This window comes from Diospyros lotus, chromosome 1 (genome assembly GCF_014633365.1).
Source record: "Diospyros lotus cultivar Yz01 chromosome 1, ASM1463336v1, whole genome shotgun sequence".
Lineage (NCBI taxonomy): Eukaryota > Viridiplantae > Streptophyta > Magnoliopsida > Ericales > Ebenaceae > Diospyros > Diospyros lotus.
In genome coordinates, this window is record NC_068338.1 from 48,074,553 (window position 1) to 48,100,548 (window position 25,996).

At 36.6% G+C, this 25,996-nt stretch overlaps 3 protein-coding genes and 1 long non-coding RNA gene across 5 annotated transcripts in view; 1 reads left to right on the forward strand and 3 right to left on the reverse strand.

Moving 5' to 3' along the window:
- Nucleotides 1-116: 116 nt before the first annotated feature.
- LOC127796965 (uncharacterized) lies at nucleotides 117-7,789 on the reverse strand. The gene is made up of 4 exons (XR_008022103.1): nucleotides 7,651-7,789; nucleotides 1,884-3,249; nucleotides 1,484-1,568; nucleotides 117-545 (listed from the first exon to the last, which is right to left on the reverse strand). It is a non-coding gene; the product is annotated as an uncharacterized LOC127796965 (long non-coding RNA).
- A 3,752-nt stretch (nucleotides 7,790-11,541) lies between these two features.
- LOC127795011 (40S ribosomal protein S17) lies at nucleotides 11,542-13,431 on the reverse strand. 2 transcript variants are annotated; one of them, XM_052326410.1, is made up of 2 exons: nucleotides 13,288-13,431; nucleotides 11,542-12,273 (listed from the first exon to the last, which is right to left on the reverse strand). In XM_052326410.1, the coding sequence occupies exon 2, from the start codon at nucleotides 12,246-12,248 to the stop codon at nucleotides 11,823-11,825; it is 426 nt and encodes a 141-aa protein (XP_052182370.1). In that variant the 5' UTR covers nucleotides 12,249-12,273; nucleotides 13,288-13,431; the 3' UTR covers nucleotides 11,542-11,822. The 2 variants fall into 2 exon arrangements, with proteins under 2 accessions (XP_052182370.1, XP_052182378.1); XM_052326418.1 differs by lacking the exon at nucleotides 13,288-13,431 and adding an exon at nucleotides 12,770-12,859.
- Nucleotides 13,432-17,882: 4,451 nt separating this feature from the next.
- Nucleotides 17,883-21,577, reverse strand: LOC127795947 (cationic amino acid transporter 7, chloroplastic-like). Its single transcript, XM_052327935.1, has 5 exons — nucleotides 20,995-21,577; nucleotides 20,692-20,914; nucleotides 20,236-20,584; nucleotides 19,900-20,134; nucleotides 17,883-18,796 (listed from the first exon to the last, which is right to left on the reverse strand). Exons 1-5 carry the CDS (start codon nucleotides 21,374-21,376, stop codon nucleotides 18,225-18,227), a joined length of 1,761 nt encoding a protein of 586 aa, XP_052183895.1. The 5' UTR covers nucleotides 21,377-21,577; the 3' UTR covers nucleotides 17,883-18,224.
- A 3,757-nt stretch (nucleotides 21,578-25,334) lies between these two features.
- Nucleotides 25,335-25,996, forward strand: part of LOC127813203 (putative F-box protein At3g17490) — a 34,597-nt gene continuing 33,935 nt past the window's right edge. The window contains exon 1 of the mRNA XM_052354058.1: nucleotides 25,335-25,909. The gene's annotated coding sequence lies outside the window, so the exon portion shown is untranslated. The remainder of the gene's footprint in view (nucleotides 25,910-25,996) is intronic.

The window sequence follows — 25,996 nt, forward strand, 5'->3', positions numbered from 1 at the left end:
GGTTACATGCTGTAAGATCCATTTACAAGAAACACAAATATATATATATAATAATAACAACAATTAAGGACAAATTGTGAGCAATAGAAACACAAAGAGACAACAAGTAAAGCCAACCTACTGGCCAACTACATTATACGACAAGCATCCAACTACAAAAAAATATATATATGCCACCACCAAGCATCCAATATCAGGGCAAAGTTTACAAAAAATAATTCAACTATTTCATTCGGAAGCTCTGGTGGCCATCGACAACCAATCATAACAACATGAAAGGGAACTATTCTAGATAGCCATTCCAGATACGCACGCACCAGAGTTTCTAAATCATAGTTTATGCCATCTTCAATCTAAAAACAACTTATAAGTCAATATCTGAGCCTATAGGAATACATGCTGCTTTGAGTCAATCTCTACTAGCGTTTTCATTAAATAAATCGTATTGCAGTAAATAAAGAACAACAAGCCTTCTGATTGTTGCATCCGTCCACCAGTATAATTATCTTCAGAGCCAATCAACAAGTCCAAAAGATTTTCATCACCTACCTGTAAGCAAAATTAACTATTATAATGTTTATGAAACATTAAAATAAAATTAATATTGGCACGAGAGACATAATAAACGAGAAAAATCCAGAAAAAATGGCATGCCTTACTATAAGATCATAATAATTTAAAAAAAAAAGGTGCAAGTGGTTGTATAGATTACTCGCTGCAGCATCAGTAATAGGCCATTTCGACTTGTAAATGGCAAAATTATTTTTTATGAGCTTAGTTGTTAAAAAAACTAATAAAACAAACAAAAAATAAAAAGGTAAAAAAAATTAATAGCATAGTAGCCCAGCTGACTATACATATAATTCAAGAGTTATCAAAGCACTGCTATACAAAAAATTCAAGATTCCACGACTGCACCCCATTTCTTATTGCTCATAATTCATCAACAAAAAAAAAAAAAGAGTCATGAACATTATCTCTTTAATGACCAAACCGCAGCCAATCAATTTAAGTTTTGAATACAAGCATAATTTACCAACAAATACAACTGGTGATTCTTCATAAATCTTACAAGCTGACAAACACATTAGGGGAATTGATACAAGATTGAAAGGAATCGATCAATTTCAAGATAAAAAAGACAAAGAGAGAAACTTAATGGAAAAGATTAGGTAAATCCTAATCCTATGAAACCCACAATTGGTGGACAAAACAAATGTGGTTCCTGCAATGGAATACTAACCTCGATCAACACAAGCATTTGGCAAGCGCATGTTATGACTAAACAATAAATGCTTTTGTCAAGTGGATTTATTGTTTTTATAGAAAACGCACTTGGGAAGTGCTTTTATAGAACAATAAATGCACACGGCAAGCATGGTTATTGTTTATTGAAAAACACACTTGCAAAAACTAATTGGAAGAAACCCATATATATATGTTACATTTATTAAAAGAAAGGATTAAAATATTATGTACTCACCAGATTAATTTATTTGAGGATGCTTTTGATTAGATGGGAGAAAATATTCATCTGACAAACTGTGACCTTCACTGCCTGCAGGTTGCTGAAACAAGATAAAAAGATTTAGGTATCGGAGTATTGTGGAATAACAAAATGTATTAGCCACTTGATAATATATAAAAATAATAATTAAAAATGTACAAAAGCCTGCTGAAGGGACTGATGGTTCACTTCTAGGTTATTCCCACATAGTTTAAATTCAGAGCTTCTTCAATGTTTTGCGAGTACACATAAGAAGGGGGAGAATGTAGACGAAAGAAGTGCCATTTTGTCTTTATGAAGGAAAAAGTACTAGAACTTTAAGTATGCTAACAATCTGCCGAACTAGTAATAGAATGCAGAACAATTTTTTCCACACCTGAAATGGATTTACTTCTGTGCCAATATCGTCCAAAAAACTAAGTCAAAACACATCTTCACCTTACCGTTGGTCAAAAGTTATCCCATCAAGATCAGAAACATTAGACAGAGGTGGCACTGAAACATTCTCTTGTTGAATGGAAGTCAAGGATGGTGAGATATTAGTTGTAATCTGAAACCCAATAGAAGAAGACACTTCTTGGCCCAAGTGATCATTCACAGGATTGCCACTCAAAGTTGGCACAGGATTGATACTTTTATATTGCATTTTGTTCATCAGGCCACTGTTAAAATCGAAATAAGTTGATGCCTAGCCACGAGCCCAATATAATTACTGTTGCTAGAGTCAAGAACACCAGTTGCAGTAGAAATGTGCTCTTTTTGTTGACACATTTGGGTAAAATTTGTACCACTGAAGAGGCTGGCAGAAGTATTTCCGGCCAACAACAAATTGTTTTGATGATTATTCAGTTCAATTCTTGAACTATAGGGCATGTTACTTGCACTTCCAGGTTTTGGTTTCTTGAGATCACCTAAATTGTATAATGAGTTGCTGAGTGAAACTTTCTGGATCGGAGAAGGTGGATCATCACCAAGTCTAGGAGCTTCAGCTGGAACATAGCCTTCACTATATGTGTGTTCAAGTGATGGATTCATGTTGTCTTCTTCCAGATTTTGTGATTGCAGTTGGTGTCTCTCATACAAAGGGATAGGTTGCGTACTGATAGGGCTTAATTTTATGCACATTTTTATCTATTTTCGGTCTTAACTTTGTGCTATTTTTCTTACTTAAGGTGTGAGTTTATATGAATTTTACATAATTAGAATTTCTTTTTGGAGAAAACAAGCAAAGGAAATAAATTCAAAGACTTGGGCTTTAAAGAAGATATTATAAATTAAATTATAATATTAATTTTAAAATTAATATTATTGAAAATTAATATTAAAAGGAGGAAATCGGAAGATAAGGGAAGATGAGAAAAGGCAGGGATTAGGTAAGGGAAGAAGAGAAAAAGCAGGGATTAGGGTTGAGAAGAAATTATTATATTAATTTTCAATAATGTTGATTTTGAAATTAATATTATAAATTAATTTATATAATCTTCTTTAAAGCCCAAATCTTTGAATCTGGCTTGTTTCCCACAAAAAGAAATCCAAATTATGTAAAATTCATAAAAACTCACAATAAGTAGGAAAAATAACACAAAGTTAAGACCGAAACTAGATAAAAATAAGTATAAAATTAAGTCCTATCAGATACATGCAAATGTTGATCGATAAGTCTTTTCGATCTTGCTCCTTTCACTGATAGGCTGAGTTTGAGTGCTTGATTCAGAAACTGGTCTTAGGCAATTCCAATACTTCTGCGAATTCATATTAATTGCATCATCAGCAAGATAAAACATCAAGAAAGAATCAATAATTTGTGCATAAAGATTTCTGTAAACATGTAAGTTGTGCTCATGATTAAAACATCGATGTGTTTTACATACAGCTATGCTTACTTGAGCACACATAATTCTTACTCCTAATTTTTGTGCTAATACACAGCTTGAAGAGTAAGAAATAATACATATGATTGAGCCAAGATTTTCAATGATTAATCATAGAGTTACAAGTTTTTTTGTATTGCTAACTGATTGTAAGGAGAAAAACAAAGTCCAAGAGAGCTGTAAAGAAGCAGGATCAAGGGTTTTCTAGTCATTCTGAACAAAATTTCTTCATGTATGCACATCAATACTATTCAATAAATGTAGATTTCCAATTTGGCATTCTCTTTTGTTGAAGCTGTAAAAAATAGAGTTGATTATTTTGCATTTACTCAAATCAATTTAATTTAATTTTCAAATTTATTTTATTTGAATTCCACATGATTAAATATGAAACTAAATGATCAATGGAAAAAAATATGAAACTATATGTGATACAAAAAAATAATCACAATTTTCAGTTAAATAATTGCATTAAATTTTTATACCAACGTAGACATGTTGGAATAATAACGCTAGAGAACTGAGAAGAGAGAGAGAGAGAGAGAGTGAAATGAGTGTCTTTCACAGCTACCCATTACGTATTGTAATTGCTTATTCATGTTATTACATGCATATATAAAAGATTAGGGTAAGGTGGCACCAAACTCCTATGGTTTAAAAATGTATTTGAAGGTTCGCCTTGTGGTTTTCTTTTCTTGCACAAACCCCCATTTCATTAAGCCCTTATTAGGCCCCTATGATTTTACTTTAAATTCCACCAAGATCCTCTATGGTTTTGACTATTTTCACACAGATGCCGTACAAGTTACTTTAAATTTTCACAATTCAAATCCAACATCAAAGCAATCTATTTGATCTATTGACTTTATGGAGGGAGATCTAAATTTAAATTTAAATTATTAACTTAAATTTTCATAATTACTGGCTGTTATAACCCCTGTTAATAGCTTTTCAACACCAGTTTCGGTATGCTATTGCATTTATAAATGCCATGAACGTGATAAAATGCCAGTAATTTTGTTCAATCATAATGCATAAAAGTGAAAAATAAGATGATAAAAACTGGGGAAAAACAAATGAAAGACACAATTGTTGATCCAACTTGCATAACCTATTGTGATAGACATTTTTTTTTTGAGTCGACTCTCAATCCAGATTTCAGAAAAATAAGATTTGCTTTGACTTACAATACATAACATAAATTCATTACAAGATATTTACTTAACAAATATCAAAAATTTATTAGGGGTCTTAAACATACTAAAAATAATTTTACTAAAATTATGTTTTGTTAAACATCAAAATACACAATAGGTTGATTGGAGCAACTTGGCTCAACAATCTCCCCCTTTTTGATGATGACAAAAATATTATAATTTTATGAAAACATTTTTACAAAACAACTCCCCCTATGTTTTGTACTAATAGATACCAATAAAACAAAAACCACAAAGATTGTTTTTGAAAAACATGAACCAAGGTTTTACAATGAAAAACCATTTGGAAGAACATTCCTCTCTCCCTTGCAACTTACCTCCCCCTCACTACATACTTCTCTCCCTTTTTTGAAATCATCAAAAAGAGAAAAGAGTTAGTACAGAAAGAAATATAGGGAAAATGATAAAGCAATAAAACGCAAGGGATCAGAGCATGCAGAGTATAACAAATAAGTAGGAAATAGCAGCCAAGCAATCCAAACATATACACTAGCCAAGAGATAAATAAGATATCAATTAAAACAAATGGCTAGAAAAATTTTTGTATGCCTTTGATTTGAAACAAGAAAATGATACCAATTTAAAGTTGATACCAATTGAAGCATTAAGACCAAATGATTGAAATGATGCCAATTTTTTTTTTAAAAATGATATAAGCATTTTGAGAATAATTTTTGGACGATGATACCAATTGTTGCATAAAAGAAATATCCTCTTGATACCATTTGTTGAAGAACAGTGAAACATAATGATATTAATTTATACCAATTGATAAAACAATGATGCACTAGGATACCAAATGACTTTAAGCAACATATTTAGGCATACTTATATTTAAAGCATGATGGGAGATGAAAATTTGATTAAATAAACTCATTTTCTCCTGGAGGCTTCAGGAGAGTCGACTTCCAAAAACGGACAGTCGACTGTCAAATGAAAGTCGATTGTGATGCTCTGGACTGAGAGTCGTCTCCCAGTGAGGGACAATCAACTGTAAGTCAAAATGGTAGTCGACTGTGAATGTGCATCAGTCGACATAACCGAGCATTGTTTATGCAGAATTGAGATAGCCGAGAGTAAGTTTTGTCCAGTCGATTGTTGAGTCGACTGTCTATTTGAAAGTCGACTGTGGGTTGAGCGAGAGTCGACTGTCGGCAACAAGAGTCGACTATAGGTGTCGCGGAGTCGACTGTCAGCTAGAGTAGTCGACTGCCAGACTCCAACGATCGGATTTTTGGAGCTGTTGCAGATCGTTTTGAGAGCCCCAATATAAATATCAAGAGGAGAAATCTGGAGGAGGCTAATGCTCTATCATTTCCTATATTCCTAAAGCACACCCAAGCTCTCAAGCACTCAATCAAAGCAATCCAAGGCCCAAGAAGTTTCAAAGATTTATCCATTGGAGCTTCAAGGCAAAGAAGAAGTTTTCTTCTTATTGGTAACTTGTATCATTTCATTTTGCCTTGTATATTGTTCTTGTATTGATATCCATTGTAGTCCAAGTGTGTTGAACATAGGATTGATTTATTTGTATTAGATTGTGGATTGTGAGTGGCATCCTAGAGCCCAAGTAATCTAGATGTATTATTGTGTTGTATTAGTTTTCGGGGTGAGCTAAGGGGAAATCTCGGGGTGTACAAGTTTGCTAGGTGCTCTTGTGTGGAAACCTAGTGGTGATTTTAGTGGAACCTCAAGTGTCGGTTTGACATTGAGAGAGTGAAGTAGGTGTTGGATATGCCGAACCACTATATATCTTGTGTTTATATTGTGCTTGTTTGTGTATTTATATTGCTATCATTTTTAAACAACATATATATTTATAACAAGTGTATTTTGTGTATAAGAATATCTCAAGAGTTTTAAAAAGGAAAGAATCGATTCAATAAAGTTTTTAATCACTCAATTCACCCCCCCTCTTGAGTGGCCATTGTGTGTGTCAGGGGACCAACAACAATACCCTGCCTGCCTTTGGTTATTCCCAATTTTGTTAACCTGCTACAAATGAAAGACACAATACCCTGCCTGCTTTTGGTTATTCCCAATTTTGTTAACCTGTTACAAACAATTCACAAACAAGTATCAACTATGTGCTTTAATAGTCAACCATTCCCTACCATCTATGCACAAAGAAACATCCAACTAGCATGATCAACCTAACAAACAAGCATTTCAACCACCACTTATCACCCATCCAACATTTCACAAGCAAACTCATCTAAGAAAATATCAAAATTTTCATATAATGTAAAAAGGTCAGTATCCATCATACCATGTGCAACAAGTACAATATCTGAAAACATATATATGTGCAACAAGTATAACATCCAAAAGTTGAAAAAAAAGAAAAAGAACAACAAAACAAAAGAATAGCAGCATTCAAAAAATTTAATACATACTAATTTTTTTTGCATAAATTGAACAGTTAAAATAGGAATGCTTTTGGCAAGGTTTTGTTTATTGCTTCTTATTCCAAACTTAAAGGCATTTGAAGACAGACAATGTGCATTAATATACATATAAGATATGGCAAATCAATAACTAACTTTCATGTAAGATGAAATATGCACAACCAAATATAACAAACTTGCAAGTGACTAGCTACATGTTCCCTAGTTAATCCACACACATTCATCAGCTCGACAAGTTTCTTTGGAACAGCATCTGGATTACATAAAAAGGAAAGAGGAAGTTAATCAATCAACCAGAACAAAATGAAAATAAAAGAGCCACCCCAACAAAGATGTCGGTTAATTCAACAGAAATATGTCAATATACAATAAGAATGAGAAGAATTCCTGCCACTGAAATCCCTTACGTTCATGGCCGCCTATGGCTTTAACAGCTTCCCAAAACTGGCAGTGGAGTTCATTTGAATGCTTACAATTTGGTGTGTTTAAACTACAAACTAATCAAATAAACAACAAATGCATGAGTTTCGGAATTGACAATTGAGTTGTTATGGACCTTAAGCTCTGCCAAAAACCATAACCAGACCCTGAATTAGAATTCAAAATAATCCTATAAACAGGAATCAGAAAATGTCAAGAAGCAACACCTTGTCAACCCTCTGAAAAGCTCGCACAACAGCCAGCCAATTCTTCGGCGGAGTCTCCAAAACCTTCCGAAACTCCCTCCGTGATCGGCCCCTCTCTTCGTGCCTCTTTGACTTGTACTCTACGTTCTCTGCCCCCCCCCCCCCCCCCCCCCACGCCACCTCTGCCTCTCCTCCGACCTCTCCTTCATCCTCCTCCCATCATCCAACTTCACTGTCAACACCCTCCCATGAAACTCCACCGCCTTCTCCGCAGTACCACCATCGTATATCACAAACCCAAACCCCATGTTCCTCTCAGTCTCATTGTGGCCCTTCATCAGTATAACATTCTTTACTGGCCCGAATTGGCGAAAGAACTCGGCCACTTCATGCATCTTAATCCATAACGGAAGATTCCACACAAAGATTTTCCCCTGCTGCCGGAATGCAACTCCCGGGATGGGAATGACGGCGGAGACGGTGCCGGTGGTGGCAGGGAGAGTTTGCTGGTTAACTGGAGCTTGGTGGTGAGACTGGGGGAACTGGAATTGGCACTGGGTTTATTTGCTGGATTTACGAGGGTTTTGAGGGGGTTTATGTAGAACTTAGGTTTCGCCGGAGGGGATTTGGATAGGAATGATTTGACGGACTTCCGGCTGGAGTTGGGGCCGCGGATGTCGCCGGAAAGGGAGGAGGGGTTGTCGGATTCGGAGGATTGGGGTTTGAGGGAGAGGGAGAGAGCGCGAGTGGAGGCGGAGGTGGCGGCGGCGGCATGGTGTTTTCCGGCGAGGGTGGAGGTGGAAAAAAGGTGTTAAGAGGGGAGAGAGAAGAAATCTAGGGAAATTCTATCTGTAGCCCATTTTTTTGCTCAGTACAGCCATCAAAATAGGATTTCTCAGGATTGCTCAATGCAGCAACCAATTTATTCTCTGCAGCCCACTCTTTTTACAAAATTGCCCTCATCATCTTTTATAACCACGCAATCATTCATTTTCAAACCCTACCACTCACACCCAAAAACTCTCTTGTTAGAAACTCCATCGAATCCAGTCATCACGGCACTTATAAAAGACAACGCCCGTTTGTTGTAATTTAATTAAAAAAATTATAATTTCTAGTTTCTTAAATTATAGTTTCTAAAATTTAAAATAAGTTGTGAATATATTTGCTGCAACTTATTAGAAGATGTAGTTATGGTGTTTGATACCATAAACTGTAAAATAACTTATTTTTATATAATTATCTATAATACCCTTAGTAGTTAAAAAATGATAATTTAAAAATTAATTAGTGTATATGTATAAGTTTCAAGTGTTATAAAAAAAATTAATTAAAGTATAGAAAGTGAGGAAGATGACAAGAGAGAGGAAGAGATCTGAAAATGGAGATGGCAGTAAAGAAGAAAAACCCATGATTGCATAGACAAAAGGGTAATTTTTTGTTAAAAATAAGGACAAAATTGTCATAAAAATGTAATTATTTAAATAGAAGTTATAAAAGCTGGGGTATCACAGCTTTAAAAAAGCCAGCTTCTATCCCTTCTAAAAGTCAGTAGAAATTATAAGTTAGAATTCTATAAGGTAAAACAAACACTACATTCTAACTTTTTGAAACTATAAATTAAAAGTTACATCTTTTAAACTGCAACAAACATGCCCAACATCACAGGTAATTTCGTACTTTATTTTTTACATATTTGTTTTACACATGCAAATTGTTGGGCGGCCATAACTAGGTAGGGAAGGAGGGTGTTCACCCCCTGGGCGGTGGGTCAGCCATCCACCAACGCGGCCGCTGGTTGTGGCCAACCCATTGCAATGGGGGTTCCTGGAGCCTCCCAACCCAATTGGGTCGAAGGCTCCAGGAACCCCAACTCAATTCGGTTGAGGGTTCCAAGAACCCCCGACCCTTGTGATTCGGGGGTTCCATGAACTCCCCGACTTACGGGGGGTCGCGGGTTTCGCGAACCCCGGATTGGCCGCGGTTTCGGATTTTTTTTTTTAAATTGAACAATTTTTATAAATTAAAAATAACATCAAAGTTGATATTTTTTATAAATAATTTTAATTTAAGAATGCTAATTTTTTTATTTTTGTTAAATTTACATTTGGCTTGTTATCTTATTTTTCTCTTACATTAACTTAGATAGTAGCAAATTAATATTATTATCGATAATATTGAATTGTGTTATTAGTTGAGGTATATCCATAAGTTTACCATGATATTAAATTGTGTAATAGGTAGTATCTTTGAATTTATTTTGACATTATATGCTCATATCAATTTTTTTATACAAGTATGCCACGTACTTGAGGAGGTAATCCAGGAAGGAAGTGGGGCACAGGAAGTTAGAGCACAAAGAGCTAGTCCATCTTCATCTCGCTCGTGTCCGACAGCTTCTACGAGGAAAAGAAAAGTCAAGTCTGATGCTGTTGATGTATCCATTCCGGAGTCAGGCATCCTTGAATAGTCATTTGTAATAGTTGTTTCAGGTTCACCATCTACTATTACTTTTGAGTAGCCATCTATTAGTGTTCCTGAGCAATTATCAGAATAAGATGTTGGCTTACCAGTGCCGTCTGATCTTTGACCTACTCTTGTTGTTCATTGTTGCATTTTTCGTCAAACTCTCTCCATTATTGTTCATTATTCTCTTATCCATAACGAAACTCTCCCTATTGTTGTTTATTATTTTCTTCTTCGTAAAATTCCGACCATTGATGTTCACTATTATTTTCTTTGTCAAACTCCCCCCATGTCATTAATTTTTTGATGTAATCATCCATATGGAAAGGAGAAAATAGAAGAAAAAAATCAAAAAATTAAAATGGAGAGGACATATAGAAGAAGTAGTAAATGACGCATATAATTGAGAGAACAGAAAAAGTTGCAGAGAAGAAAAGAGGAGGAGAATAAGAGACTGCACACAAGGGTAATAAAGGAATTTTGATTATGGGTAAATTTGGTATATTAGATGGTGGCTATACTGAGCAAAAAAGTGGGCTGTAGATAGAATTTCCCATCCATTTCTCAGCTTCAGAGTTCAGAGTGAACCGAATTTTGACTCCAAAATCTGTGTGTTTATATAATTATTATATGGTGGTGGCACCATGCGGGTCGAAATTCAACTTAGTTTAATTAATTTTAACTGGGATTAAATATATAAAATAATTTTGTTAATAAATATTAAAAATTAATTTTTTATTTTATAATATAAAATTAAAAAAATTGCTAATAAATGCATCCGGTAAAATCTAATATAAAATTTAAAAAAATATTTTTTTCTTAATTTTAATAAAAATTAAATTAAAAATATATATATTTCTGCTGAAGATACCCCTAATATTTCTAAAGTTAAAGTTATGTCTGCAACTTCAATCGAATTCTTTCCGTTTAATTTACTTTGAAGTTTGAACTTAAATTCAAACCTTTTTCCAGTCAAAAATATTAAACTAACTAATAATAAAAACAAGGTGTTTCTTAATCGTATTAAAGTTTTCAACAATATAATTTTTAGTTTACTTGTTAATACTTATATTCCGAGAAAAAACACAAGAAGATTTAGTGTTACAAGACAAATTAGGTAAAAATGTGCTTTGAGTTGTCATAAAATCATAAATGGGTTCAGATTTTGTAATCAATTATGTATGATTCAATAAATTGAACAAATGTAGCAAGTAATACCATACAACAAGATCATCATATCAAAGTGTAGGTGGGGGGCTCCGGCCGAACTGGATTCACACCCTTTAAATGGGTGCGATGAATTTTAACTACTTTATTTGCAAAATCAGAAGAGGAAGTGAGAGTGGACAAACCGGATGATGATTTGAGAATCAACCAAAAATCCTATATGGTGCTACAACAATAAGGCATCATCAGTCGGTGTCCTGTTATGGGTATCATGCAATATAGAAGCTTTAAAGCATTATTTTTCCAGAACTTCAGAGAGACCTGTATTTTAGTCTAGCAACATCTAATTCATGACATTAAATACCCAAAAAAAAAAAAAGACTTGAAGATCGTATGGGTCCTTTTCTATCAAACCACTTGCCACTCTTTTATCCCATCACCAGACACTAAAACTCAAAATCAATAACAAAACAAGAAGGTCCGTCCTGGCCACAAAATATAAAGTCAAAGTCGCCTAACTACAAACCCTGCATTTGAAATAGCTATCAAGTGCTGAAAACCTAGTACCTCCTCGGTCCACCGCGACCAAAAGAAGCAACAGGAGGTAAAGATTGTGGTTCAACGGTTGATTTGACAACCCCAGGGAGGTCGCCCATGCCAAGGGCAGAAAGCATGTCAATGGTCTCCTTGTCAACCTCAATAACATCAGTTTTGATGGCAGACTCATCAGGCACGAAGTCCATGCGCCGCTCGCGCTCCTCTTCTTGCAGTTTCAACGAGATTCCACGAACAGAACCTTTCTGGATTCTTTTCATGAGATGAGTGGAGAAGCCAGCAATCTTGTTTCGGAGACGCTTGGAGGGGATTATAGCAACCTCCTCCAATATCTTCTTGTTTGTGTGGAAATCCAAGGTCATCTTGGAGTAATACCTCTCGATCACCTGTCGGGAGGACTTTTTCACAGTCTTCGTGCGCACACGACCCATATTTGCAAGCTCCTAATAAGACGCTCTGCAGGAACGTGAAAAAAGGTGTTGGCAACCAGTTAAAAAAGATAAAAATCCATTGATGACTGGGAAGATGTAGATTAAGCAACGGAAATTAAATTCCAAACATCATGTTCATAGAGAGGCTTCAATTTTTCAAACACATGGTTCTTCATACAGTTGGGTTGGGTGGGTTCTACCAGAAATGTTGCTTAAACACGAGTAGTATTCAAACTCAGAATGTCATGATACAATTATTTACAGCCATTATCCTTCTTTCACTGGATTTGAAGTAACTATTTTCAACCGTGCACTTAAACCATGGTCAATAGTGTCTAAAACCCATCAGAATTTTTTCCTTGTGATCATCTAACTGGAAGTTCACAATACATATCTAGCAAGCACCATTGCATTGTTCAAAAAAAATCAAATCCAGACCCAATTTCAACGTTGAACATTGTCACGTACAACTTAAGAAAAGAAAACAGCACCCATCAAACCGAGAAACACATAATACCTACTTGTTTTTGTTGGTTAGTATCTGAGCCTCATCTACCAACAAACAGAGATTCCACGCCGGTTCGTATAGCAAAAGTTAAACCCAGCATACACTAATTCATATACATATGCAGATCCATTAATAGCATAAAAACCAGATAGCCGGAATCATATAACTTTACCAATGCTTTCTCACCAATAAAGCAGAACATTCTACGATCAAAATATAAATGGCAATCGAACTTCTTTAACTGTATATAAAACACATACGTCATGCATCGCAAGGTGTAAGCTTGAATCATGTAGTGTGCGATGAACGGATCTAAACAAATTGAACGGAAAATCTAACAAGATAATGAAATCTAAGAAAGAACGAACCATTTAGTGGCGACTGCATCACATGAAGCGAGATTAAACAACTAACGGCCACGAATAAGAAGCAAGAAAAACGTAATTAAGCCTTAAACAAAATTTCTGTTCTTCTGTTTTTTCTTTCGATTTTCCTAAGAAACAATCGAGAGAAGGAGAGAGAGAAACTTACTTCGAGGCGATGAGAAAGGAAGAACTCCAAATTGAGAAGACACTGCGGCAGCTTAAAAGCGAAGGGCGCAGTGCAGAGAAATATAGGAGAGGGTTTGGGGTTGGGTCTATTAGGGTTTCCTCCATTTAGGGCTCAATTAATGGAATCTCATCATGGGTCGGCCCAGTCCACGCTTTGGGTATTGTGGGCTTTGAAGGGCTTAATCTGGGTCAAGGGCCTCAGGGTCATAGCCATGGCCCAAGAGGCTCGGGGTCCTCGGCCCAACACAACCCATGCTGATAACTGCTCGTCTTGGGAACACTTTGCATGACTCTCTTCTCTCTCTGGTTCGATATTGTAGAGATCATAAACAATGTATTAAGAATCAAATAGTGACTTATAGTAACCTTAGTAAGCTTTAACATATATTCCACCTTAACCCCCACAAGCATAGCCTAGCGGTTAAAATCGTATATGTGTTGGTCCCCAAAAATCCTAAATTCTAGTCGCTATATAGCCGGTCATAGGTCTCGTATTCGATTCTCACTGTTGGGTTCTGTGATTTACCTTTTGGACCGTCTAGGCCCAATCTCGACCCCTTCCCTTATGCCCGACCTCGGCCCAATATGATTTATCTTTTGGACCCAGTTTTGGCCCAACGCCAGCCTGTCACGACATCATTGCAAACCCACTGAATATCCGCACAGCTATCTCAAATCTCATCATCTTTAATGGGAGATCTCATTTACATTAATAAGGGTTTTGTCGCCACTATGCTATCACCTGGGAACCATCACCGACACCCAATAGCCAATCTTATCACTTGTAAGCGCACATCTCATGCATGCAGAAGGATATCTCATCCTTCTATATCAACTAGTTTTCTTTAGAGGCAAGATATATTCTCGCATCTGACCTACTGATACACTGCCTCATCTTACTCTTTTACTCACTCAACCGTCAAAATCCTTGCAGGTACCCGTCGGAGCTCACGCCCCACCTCCGATTGTCCCTTTATTTTGGTCAGGAAGGAACATCTCTCCTGCATAAATCATGGGACTGAGCTGCAAAAAGCCTTTAAGATGAAGGATTTCACCTTTTGGTCCCAAAGATATATTCCATCTTATATTTAATCTTCTTATAGAAATTTTAGATAAAATTTAATTGAATCAGGTTTGTTTAAGAGTTATAAGTGTCTAATAATTTTATTAAATTAAAATGCATTTAGATTTTAAAATTTGGGACACTTAAATCTCTTGTAATTTTGTTTTTGACGACCTTTTTAACATCAATTTTTTGGCTTAAAAATTTGAGTTACATGCAAAAAAAAAAAAACTATAATACTCCAATTAATTTTAAACAATTACATAAAAATCATTTATTACAAAAAAAAAATGAAATTAAAAATACCAAATTTACACTTCCAAATAAAGTCAATTGATTTGAAAGGAAAAAATAGAGAAAAAAATGTGAAAATATGAATCCACTATCCCATAAAAAATAAAATTTTAATTTTTTTAAATTAGATGCACAGATATAATATTTAAAAATTTAATTATATATTGTATTTATTAAAAATAAAATTCAATTTTTTAGAAATTAATTTGTTTCAACAATTCAGATATAAATTGAAAATTAATTTTCTTTTATGATTTAAAAATTAATTGGCTTTTATACTTTCTTTCTTTTTTTTTTAACTTTTTTATCTACTTTTACTCTTATATCCGTCAATTGGCGCCACTTTCCTCCACTTAAACGTAAGTTTGGTATTTTTATTTTTAATTGACTTGTAATAATGGAATTGTGTGTCATTATTCAAAATTAATTGATACATTATGGTCATTTTTTTTCAGGCATACAAATACATAGTTTTTTGTCAAAAAATAATGTAAAAAGGGTTTATCAATTAAAAATAAAATGATAAGAGATTAAATGTCCTAAATTATAAATTTTAAAAGAGTTTCAAGGATTTAAACTTAAAATTAATGATTTTTAAACAACCCTTTGAGTGTTTGTGGATTCGGTTAGTTCAAGTTTTACCTAAATTCAACTAAATTATAATCTGGTTTATAATTTTTAATCTTAAACCAAATTAATCATAAAGTCAAAACCCAATTAAAATAAAGCATGATTGGATTGGTCGCAGTTGCAATACACATATAACAAAATTAGGAAACTCAATTTATGTATGGTGGAGCATAAAATTAGCTTCTATATGTCAACAAAAACACACATATAACAAAATTAGGAAACTCAATTTAAAAACTTAATTATAGCAATTCAATTCAATTTTTAGAAAATTAACAAATAGTTAAGCCAAAATAAACCCTTTCCTAGAAACAAAAAGAAGAAGAAATTAGGGAGATCTTTAATTATGGTAATGGCATGAGATAGGACAAAAAAATTAGGGGAATTTATTTATGGGAGAAGAAACCCACAAGAATTTGGTTCGCAGAAGGGTATGGATGTCAATTAAAGTAATCAAAATAACTGGGTCTCCTCGATTTGGGTTGATTTTTTGACCTTACCTAAACTTAAACTTAAGGGCACTCCCTCCCACTTATGGGAAGTGCTGTTCATGTGTAAATAATTTGTATACTAACAAGTGCTCTTTTTCAACTTCAAGTAAACTCTGCATCTTTTTATCTCATGCACTTTTTGGGTCACATTAGTTCAGATTTGTCTTTTCTCTTATCAGTATCCACTAACTTCAAATCTGGTCGAAAGTTTGTAAAAAGAAATTGTTTTCCCATCTATTTTCTACCATACTTTCTCGGCAACCAAACAAAAATAGATTGGATTTTGCAAGTTTTGGTGGAACACAGTGGGGGGTGAGTCCCTTTGATAAAGGCCACATATGGAAGACATGTTTGGACATGCTACTCTTGATCCGCAATTTTGATTAGGCCCTTCTGCCAAATAGTGACAATAACAGAAAGCGAAGGAAAATTACACTTTTGGCCGAGAAAATGAAAAGGCATTGTGGCCTACGTTGATTGTTTGCTTTTTGTGAGCCCAATTTAATTAATAATTTCAGTGCTATCTTAGTTTTATTCTTCATCATCATCATATATATTATGTGACTATTATTTCTATAATATAATTAAGTTTTTTTAAAGATAAAAATTATTATTTTATTAATACGCATTGTTACGATCCCACTCGCTATTCGACCTCACGATATCAGTAGGAGATATAAATCAGAGGATTCTGCGGTCAGTTCGATTCTTTTTCCTGCCGTAAACGTGAGGGCGACAAGCGATTTTTAACTTTTAAGATCGCTTTGCTGAACTTTCTCTCTTGGTCAGGATTAAAACATAAAACTTGAAAGTTCAAAGAGCATCACCTAAGAAGATTTTTCCTTTACCAGCGGAATTATGCTTGGGGGGAAATTAAATTTTACATGGCTATCAATTTAATGGATTAAATAAAGCATGTGGCATTGAAAATTACAATGGCCTTCTGTCAATTAAATCTTTTCTAAAAGATTTTGTGATAGATACTCTCATAGTTGAAGAGATGTGATTAGCAGGACTGCCCTTCCCAATTTCTTAAGATAGATTATGAATGATTTTGACTAAAAGAAGAATTATTAATGGATTGGAAAGAGGAGGTGAAGAAGAGGGAGTTCATGGAGGAAAAGAAAGGACCTGCTTTAAGCATGATTTTGTGCCCACTTAGGGCCCCTACCAAGGCCACTAATTGGGATTCAAATAGACCAATTGACTTTCGGCAAAGGACAAAAAGTTGGATGCACTTAGGATAGGATTTGGATTTTGGAAAAGGGCTCCCAATGGAACCACCCTTTGGCTAAGCCCCCCCATTCCTCCTCTTTCGTCCCCATATGCTCTCCCTTTCAAAAATATCCAATATAATTTTAATACTTTACAGTGTAGTGTATCGTTGTCCATCCAATTATAGACTGTCACATAGGTTGATCGTGAAGTGCATTTATGATAGCTGATGAATTTAGCATTTGAAAGGGTGACAACCTATGATTAAATTGAAATATTTTTAAAAATAATTGAATATTAAATATTTTCTTTTTCTTTCTCTAGATGAATCCCTTTTGGGAAGGGCATATATGCGTATTTGATATCTTAATTTATAGTCACGTTTTGTTTATAATTATTGATAACTTCTTTATATACACTTATATCTTATTTAAGATTGTTGGATAAATTATATTTTTATTTTTTTAATATGTTAAGTAATTCAAATTAAAGTAAAAAATAGCAAACCCAATAAAGCTACTTTTTAATACGACGAGGAATATATAGTCATTATCTCTTTTGGGTGTATGTAATAAAATCATACGTGCCAAATAGGTATGGGTCAATTAAAAATTGAAAGGGTTATGTCCAAAAAAAAAAAAAAGTTTAATTCCCAACAATCAATATAGGAAGCATACCCACAATTCTTAATATCGAATGTGCATAAAGAGCTGTTTGTGTTCTTTTGATGTTATTTCTCTTTAATTTTATGTATTTTCATAAATCAAACAATGTCGAAGTTAAATAGAATTTCCTTTTGACTGTTAACAAATTTCGTTATACCTCACCAATATCATATAATATATCAACTTAGTGTAAATTTATAAACCATTTATACTACAAAATTTATAATGAAAATATTCTGAGGGATCAAACACTTGATCCAAATCTTCATGATAGACTGCCTTCAACTTTTCTGCCATGCTTTGCTTCAATTGAACTGTCATAATAGGTCAAACACTGGACTCCGATTTTTATATATATATATATTATAAACCCTAAATAGGAAGGGCTAATTTACAAGGGGGATCTAAACCCAAACTTAGATATCAAGCATCTATACAACTTGCTGCTAACACTGCAAAATTGCAGGCTATTGTTTCTTCTCAACTTTTCACCTTCTTTTCTTCTTCTATCACGAGAAGTCATATAAGGGAAAAGAAGGCAGTGAGTGAGAGAGGATCTTTACACTTCGTTGATAGTGTGGTCCTCACTTTCATTTGATTCCTTCATGATTTCACCATTCTTTTGACTAAGACTACCATCCCCGTCAGCATCAAAGCTAGCATGAACACTATATAGCACATATATAAGCACCGCCACGACAGAAAAGAATCCGAACCTCACGTAAGATGGCCCATCAAGAGAACCCAATAAGAAGATGTTGAGAAAGATTGAGATAGACGGTATCCAGGGCATTAAGGGGACCCCCCAGAACTCCGGTTTTCGAGTCTGTGGGACTACGCAATGGAACAGTTGAATGACTGCGATCGCGATCATGGTGCAGGTCCCGAGCATGAACCCCTTGGGCTTGCCTGATGGAATGAAGTGCCAAACCAGGGTGAATATGACGGATGCGAGGGAGAAGCAGATTAGGAAGGACAACGTAGGCCATGGATTTGTAGTCCCCACCGAGACATAGCGCCGGTAGATTACTGCATTTGCCACCATGTAGAAGACGAAAAGGGTACCAATTGATACAAGGTTGAGGAGGACGTCTAGATCGGTGAAAAGCGCAATAGCAGCCGTGCATACTCCTGAAAAGGAAAACAGTTTCTCCATAAGCAAATCTACAGTAGGTAGAATAAAAGCATATCTGCAGTGATGCAAGTAGTGTTAGGAAAGTAAGAAGCCAGCTATCTTCGTCTTTTTGTCATAGCTGAGAGGATATTGATGAAAGTCAAGCAGCCACGAACCAAATTGAGGATCAGAACAAAGAGAGGATCAGAACAAAGAGAGAGGGAATTCAAAATCCTTTACATTATGGGAGGAATCCTATCCACTAAAACCTGCAAGTGTCTAGCCCTACCCTTTGAAAGGATTGAGAGGGGAACATCTTCTAGTGGCTCTTTTGGTCACTTTCAGTGGATGACTTCAACCAAAGTGACCGCCCAAAATGGATATTCCAGGAAGAAGAAGAAACTTTTTCAATTGGTTCTTTCAGAATTCACAAAGCCCAATTGATCTCCATCACTCTGCCAACTAGCTAATACATTAAACCATCTTGTAAAACAGCCCAATAAAATTAAAAAAATCAGCAAACAGGGTCTCTAAAGTTCCAAAAACACGAGATGAGAGCATGATCACCAATGGCTAATATCTTTCTAGAATGCATGATTCATGTGGAATCTAGTGCAGTGCATAGCTAATGATGCATTCACTTCTCAGTGCTCTATCTTATCTGGGGCTCCCAGAAAGTAGTTTCCCAAATATAATTAGTCATTCTAACAGAAAGGGTAACCCCCCCCCCCCCCCCCCCCCCCCCAAAGATTATCCAAAACACTACTCTTCTAATAATGAAATCTACAAATTTAAAATGCCCCTGGAAAAGGGTACTACTAATGATCCCAACTTTTATTTCTTAATGCATCTACCAATTTCCTTTATTTAGAGTTCGGACGAAGAAAGAATTAACGGTCCTAATAAGTTCGGAGAAAGAAAAATTACGTTAACCAACAAACTATGGGTACTGAAATTAGAGTGGCAAGCCCATGGTAAAAGCACGGGGACGCACGCAAGCTAGACCTTCCCATCTCTAACGGAAATTGTTTGGGTGGGCCCACAGCTCAACGGCCAAGCGTGGACAAGAGTCCACAAAGAAACGGAGACGAAGATAAACAGAAGCGAAAGGAGAGCGAACCGAGAAAAGCAGAAGCATTGAGCGGCGTGGATGTCCTGTGGTGGACCCTAGCGAACCACGATGGGACCACTCCAGACCGTCCGATCACGCACATGTACCGCGCCTGACCCATCATCGCCACCAGCATCGACGTCAGAATCCCGAAGCTGGCCCCCACCCCGATCACGTTCGACGCCCATCTCCACCCCTCCGACCCCGCCTTGAACGCCGCCGCGTACGGCGACTCCACATCGATCTGCGCAATCGCAAGTCATTTATTATTATCACGTCATCGTATTAATCTGATATTATTTTTATAAAATAAAGTTAATTGATAATAATTAATTTATATACTACCATATCATAAGGGAGGAGCATGGACATGGAAGCGGCCATCAAGCAGTAAAGAATGGTGACGAGGATAACGGAACCCGAGACACCGATGGGGATATCCTTGACCGGGTTACGGACTTCTTCGGCCAAGGTAGAAACGGCGTCGTAGCCGATGTAGCTTAGGTAGACCATGGCGGCGCCGTTGAACACGCCAGCAGCTCCGAAGGGGAAGAAGCCGCCGGGGTGAGCCGGCTCCGCCGGCTGCGTGAAGTTCTTCCAGTTACCTCTGTAGAAGCCGACGACGATCACGAACACTATGAACAGAATGTGGAGCGCCGTCAACGTCATGTTCAGCACCGAGCTCTCTCTTGTGCTGCGATTCGATGGGAAATTGACGGCGAAATTGGGGAATTGGTTAGTTATGGATTGATGAATTGAAATAGGAATTTGCTTAGGATTTTCTCGGCAATGTTTATATACCTGTAACAGATAATGAGAGTGATGGAGAGTACAACGGCGACGGCGACGAAATCGATCTCGTTGAAGCCCTTGGGGAGAGCGGCGACCGTGAGCCGCCATTTCACCGCCGTCGATAGGCCAACGGCGGTGCTCAGGTACGACGTAAAGCTCCGGGCCACGGCGGCGTTCGACAGGACGTAGTCGATTATTAGGTTCGCGCCGGTGAGAAATGCCGCAAATTCCCCTGAGAAAACGGCATTAGCGTTAAAGAAACGGAGACGGATATGGATAGAGACAGAAGGAGAAAGGAGGAAAAGGGCTGACCGAAGGTGACTCGGATGTAGCTGAAGGCGCCGCCGGCGACGGGCATGTCGACGGCGAACTCAGTGTAGCAGAAGGCGGAAAGGAGGGCGCAGATGCCGGCAATGGCGTAGGAGAGGACGATTGCGGGGCCGGCCAAGAGGCGACTGGCGCGGCCAGTGGTGACGAAGACGCCGGCGCCGACCATCCCTCCGAGGCCGAATCCGACGAGGTCGAACCAGCGGAGGCTCCGGCGCATGTCGGTGCCGGAGCGGGCCCGGACCCGGCTCATCTCCTCAAAGGAGGTGGAGACAGAAGCGGCACGGCGAGCGAAGCGGGCGGGCGTTTGGGAGAGGGCGTGGCCGTAGGATTTGAAGCTGGAGAAAGAGGAGCCATGGCCGTCCATCACTCCTCACTGGATTCTCTTCCTTTTCTTCTTTCTTTTATGGGTTCTGAGTCTTCTTCTGGTGTTATCGGTAAATATACATTTATATATATATATATATGTTTTATCGGAGAAGATGAAGATGAGAGGATGGGAGTGAGACGACGTTATTTGTATTGTAGCATTTGCAAAAGCGGCACGAACCATACCAAAAGTGTGAAATGACACACTGACGCTTGACAGTAATAAATAATCAGTCACCCAGGAGAAAACTACATCTCTTCCCCCGTTTTTCTCCTTTTTTGGATAATAACATGTCTTCTTTCTCTTTATTTTAAATTACCTTAAAAATAATTTCAAAAATATTTTATTTATAAATTGAGAGAACAGACGCACAAGTTAGCGTCTCTCAAACTCTCCCTTTATTTTTCTTTTTATTATAAATTATACTTATCACTCTTCAAATTTATTTTGATATTTAAAAAAGAATAATTATTTATTTTAATTTTACTTGTGTTATACATGTTATTTTCTTTTGATTTCTCCATGCAAAGCTAACCGACCACATTGAGGTGCCAAATCAATCTTTTATAACCCATGCCATTTTTGGATTATACAGTAAGGATGGGTGGGGTGGAATTTATCATTCACCAAACGTACGTGCCTTACTTTTTCTTCTTCCCACGGAGGGTTGGTAATTATTATTATTTGAATAATAATGCTTTCTAGCTAATTCAAAGTAACATTGTATTTATATAATAATAATAATAATAATAATGAAGCCTCTATTGAAAGAATAAAAATAAGCCAAGCATGTCAGCGGCTTAGACGGTTGTAAAAGCAGTCGTGCACGTGACATTTTGTTTCATCAATGGTATGGCAATTTCTTGCTCGACGGAGCTCTAAACGGAAACCGAGGTTATGGCTTGTAGCCTAGTTGTTCCTTCGTTTCTTCGTCTAATTTTTATCCAGTGAGTGGTGGGGGCAAAAGAGTAAAAAATAAATATATTTGGAGCCGTAACGTAACGGCAGAAGGGGAGTAAACCGTTGAGCGGTGGCGGTGGGGGCGCAACGGAAGCTGGCCCGCGTTGACACGTGGGAAAGAAATAGATAATTCCGGGGTTTTTATAGTAATATAATGTGTAGGTGGGGGAAAATGTGAGTAGTAAATACAATTGGGGGATAAGAAGGAGAGATGTAATACTGGTGGGGGCGGGTGCAGTGGGAGAAGAGAAGAGAAGAGAAGAGAAAGAGGTGCCCCCATAAATGCGCGCGACTGCTCTCCCCCGACCCCCCACCCCGGCATCAACTTCGATGCTGTCCACCACCAGCGCTCTCTCCCTCTTCATTTCCTTCCCCTTTTACACAAAACATAATAAATATGGTCGACGTAATATTACTTTCGCCAACGAGTTTGGTGTTTTGTGCGATTAATTTTACGTAATGGAATGAATTCACGTTTAATGATTTATAATTAGAAGGTAATGATCGCAATACCATGAAGAAATAACTCCCATTTAAGTAAACGAATAAAATTCATTCCATTCGTTAACCTACCATTTAGAGTTTGATATAATATCATTTATATATTAATTTTATATAAATTATATTGGTATTTGATAAACTTAATATTTCATAATAAATTAGTTCTTGTATTTTGTTTTTCTTAGTACAATTATTAAATTTTAATTTTCGTTATAATTTATTTTTTCAAATCTCAACATTAATAAAAAATAAAATATTGAAAATCCAATTCTGCATTTTGTGATTAAACAATTTATTTAGCTGATTTTAGATTTTCTAGAAAAAGGATGATTATCCATTGGACAGAAAAGTGGGGGGCAAGGCCGCCTGGCCATATCATCTTATCGCTAGCTGCTACGCTATCTGGTTTCACTTTTTACTTGGATAGGCACAGACAGCTTGTCTGCAAATCAAGCCACTGACAGGGAGTCTGCGGCGAGGCAAGTAGTGGCGTAGGGTGGGGGCTGCGGAGCAGCAGCCAGCAGAGAAGCTTGTAGGATGGGCACAGCCGCACAGCCAGAGTCTGATCACTAGGCCACTCCATCATATCCAACCCAATCCAATCTCAGTTTAGTCTACGTGATCTCGTGGGGGGCCACTGAATCGTCGCGAAAATGAGAGCTCCTCCTCCTCCAACGCCGGCCGGCCGGCCGGCCGGCTGTCTGCTCCCCTATTCCTCAGTTCTTCTTCCTCCGTTGCTGGAACTTTCGCTTCTGTTGTTGCTCTGTTTGACCGTCTCTCTCTGTCTCATCATATTCGTATCGAGGATAAATCATTAAATCAACGCGACTTTGCCATAAATCAAATTATTTGGATAAATTATATTATTAATTTCTAAATTTTATATTTTATAACAAATTATTTTTTCATATTTTAGTTTTTACTATTAAAGTCACTCAAATTTGATATTTGCTAAAATTCAAATTTTTTTTATATTTTTTATTAAATTTTATTAACAATAACTGATATAATATACTTTAAAATAACTTGATTGTGGAATTCAAATTTTAACATTAAGTAATTTTACTTTTGTAAATAAAAATGTATTAAATAAAAAAATAACATAAAACTTTTACAAGAATAAATAAGAACATACCCCCACAACATAAAAATTATACCAACCAAATAACATAACAAACTAAGAAATAATATGGGCGACAATGGTACAATATAAATACCTCAAAAAGACACACAAAAAAAAGAGCAATCCTATGGAAACCATTGGAAACCTCCAACTAACAAAAATAGCCTATGTCTCCCAAATCATCACAAAATTATAGAATGAACCCATATGTGTACAAAGGATAGCAAAAGGAAATGTATGACTTGGGAATAGCCTAATCGGAACGACTTATTAATAAAACAAACTCACAAACCACGAGTTTATAAATATATGAAGAAACATTATGGTAGAAGAGTAAGAAATGATTAAAGTAGACAAAACGGCACACATTAAGTAATTTTAGGGTTAATAAAATTTAACATAAAATTATTTAAGTGTGTGATGAAGCATCTTCATCCTTTGTGTTCTAATAGATATTTAAAGAGGTAAAGAACAAAAGTATGAATGCAATAAAGATCATGATGTTAAGATGAACATATATTCATATAAAAATATTATAAATGACTTGTACTGAATATAATAAATAAATATTATTAATATAATTTGATTTGATCATATGATAAAAAGATTAATAAAAGGTCATGCAAAGAATATAAAATGTTTATAGAAATATAATTATAAAAAAATAATGAATGAATTAGAATTCATATCCATAAATGTTCGGTGTGTTATTATGGTGATCAATAAGTTTAAATATTTAAATTTTTTAAATTATTTAATTTAAATATCTTGAACAATATATTTTGTTTCATTAAGTAAAATAATATTAATCAAAATTTAGCGAAAGAATATTTAAGACTCACAAAATCTCAAATTCACAAAGGCATCACTTTGACCACTAACTTACAACTCCAATATTTAATTGGCCATTGCATCACAAGTGTTTCAAATATAAAATTATATTTATAAGAGTATTACACACAAATCGAGATAAGTACGGAGTATAATATAATCAATCATATTTTAGAGAATCTAAACCTAATCTTGCTTAATTCCAGGTTTGCTCTGTCTCTATCTCTCACTTGACTCGTTTCTTCATAATTTAAGCGACAATTAGCTGTAATCATATAGAGATTTTTTTCAAGCCATTTTAATGATAGAAGGGACAATGAAACCTAAAAGTCAGTTTGACCGCAGATTTGAACAACCTAATCAAACCATGTTTTTTAATGGATTCATTAAGGTTAAAGGCATACTCACCTTCCTCACCGTTTTACCATTTAATTATTTTATTTCTTAACTTAAATAACAACCTATTAACCCCTTAACCTTTAATTTTGAATATATTACGCACCTAAGTCAGCGCGTGTGTTACACACGCGATTGAGGTGCGTGCAGCATACCATCTTCTTCTTCCTCCTTCCCCGTCTTCCTTGTCGCGGGCGACCTCCCGCTCTCTGCCTCGCAGCACCACCATCTTCCTCTTCCTCTTCCTCCTTCCCAGCCTTCCTTGTTGCGGGCGACCTTCCGCTCTCTCTCTGTCGGTGGTTGCAGATCTGGGGTCGGCGGCTTGGGAGGCCGGCAATGGCTTGGGCTGGCAGATCTGGACAGATCTGGGGTCGGGGGGGCCGGCGATGGCAGCGGCGGTTGGAGTCGAGGGGGCCGGTGGGCAGAACTGGGTCGCGATGGCGTCGATTGGGGTTGGGGGGGCCGGTGATGGCTTCGATTGGGCTGGGCGAGCAGCGGCGCGGTGGCGTAGGTCGGTCCAGCAGCTAGGAGGTGGGCGGGCAGCGGCGCAGGCGGTCGTCTTCCTCCTTCGTCACCGGCGGTCGTCTTCCTCGGTCGTTTCAGGCGGCCCTCTTCCTCTCTGGCATAGCGAGACACGTGGCACGCTCTCATTGGCTTGGCCAATGTGGGGCCACGTCAGACCACGCGTGTAACTAACGCCCAGTGCTTGCTGAAGTAAGGTATGTAGTTATTACAAAAATTAATAGTTGAAGTTTAAAATTGAAAGTTGAGGGGCTAATAGTATAGGTGTCAAAAGGGCCGGCCCG

What these genes read in the sequence shown, in the direction of transcription:
- LOC127795011 (XM_052326410.1), bottom strand. Translation starts at nt 12,248, where the DNA reads ATGGGTCGTGTGCGCACGAAGACTGTGAAAAAGTCCTCCCGACAGGTG.
- LOC127795947 (XM_052327935.1), bottom strand. Translation starts at nt 21,376, where the DNA reads ATGGACGGCCATGGCTCCTCTTTCTCCAGCTTCAAATCCTACGGCCAC. An exon ending in TGCTCCTCCCTTATGATATG is followed by an intron (nt 20,135 to 20,235) that starts GTAGTATATAAA and finishes GCGATTGCGCAG; the next exon opens with ATCGATGTGGAGTCGCCGTA. An exon ending in CAATGCTTCTGCTTTTCTCG is followed by an intron (nt 18,797 to 19,899) that starts GTTCGCTCTCCT and finishes TTTCCTTTTCAG; the next exon opens with GAGTATGCACGGCTGCTATT.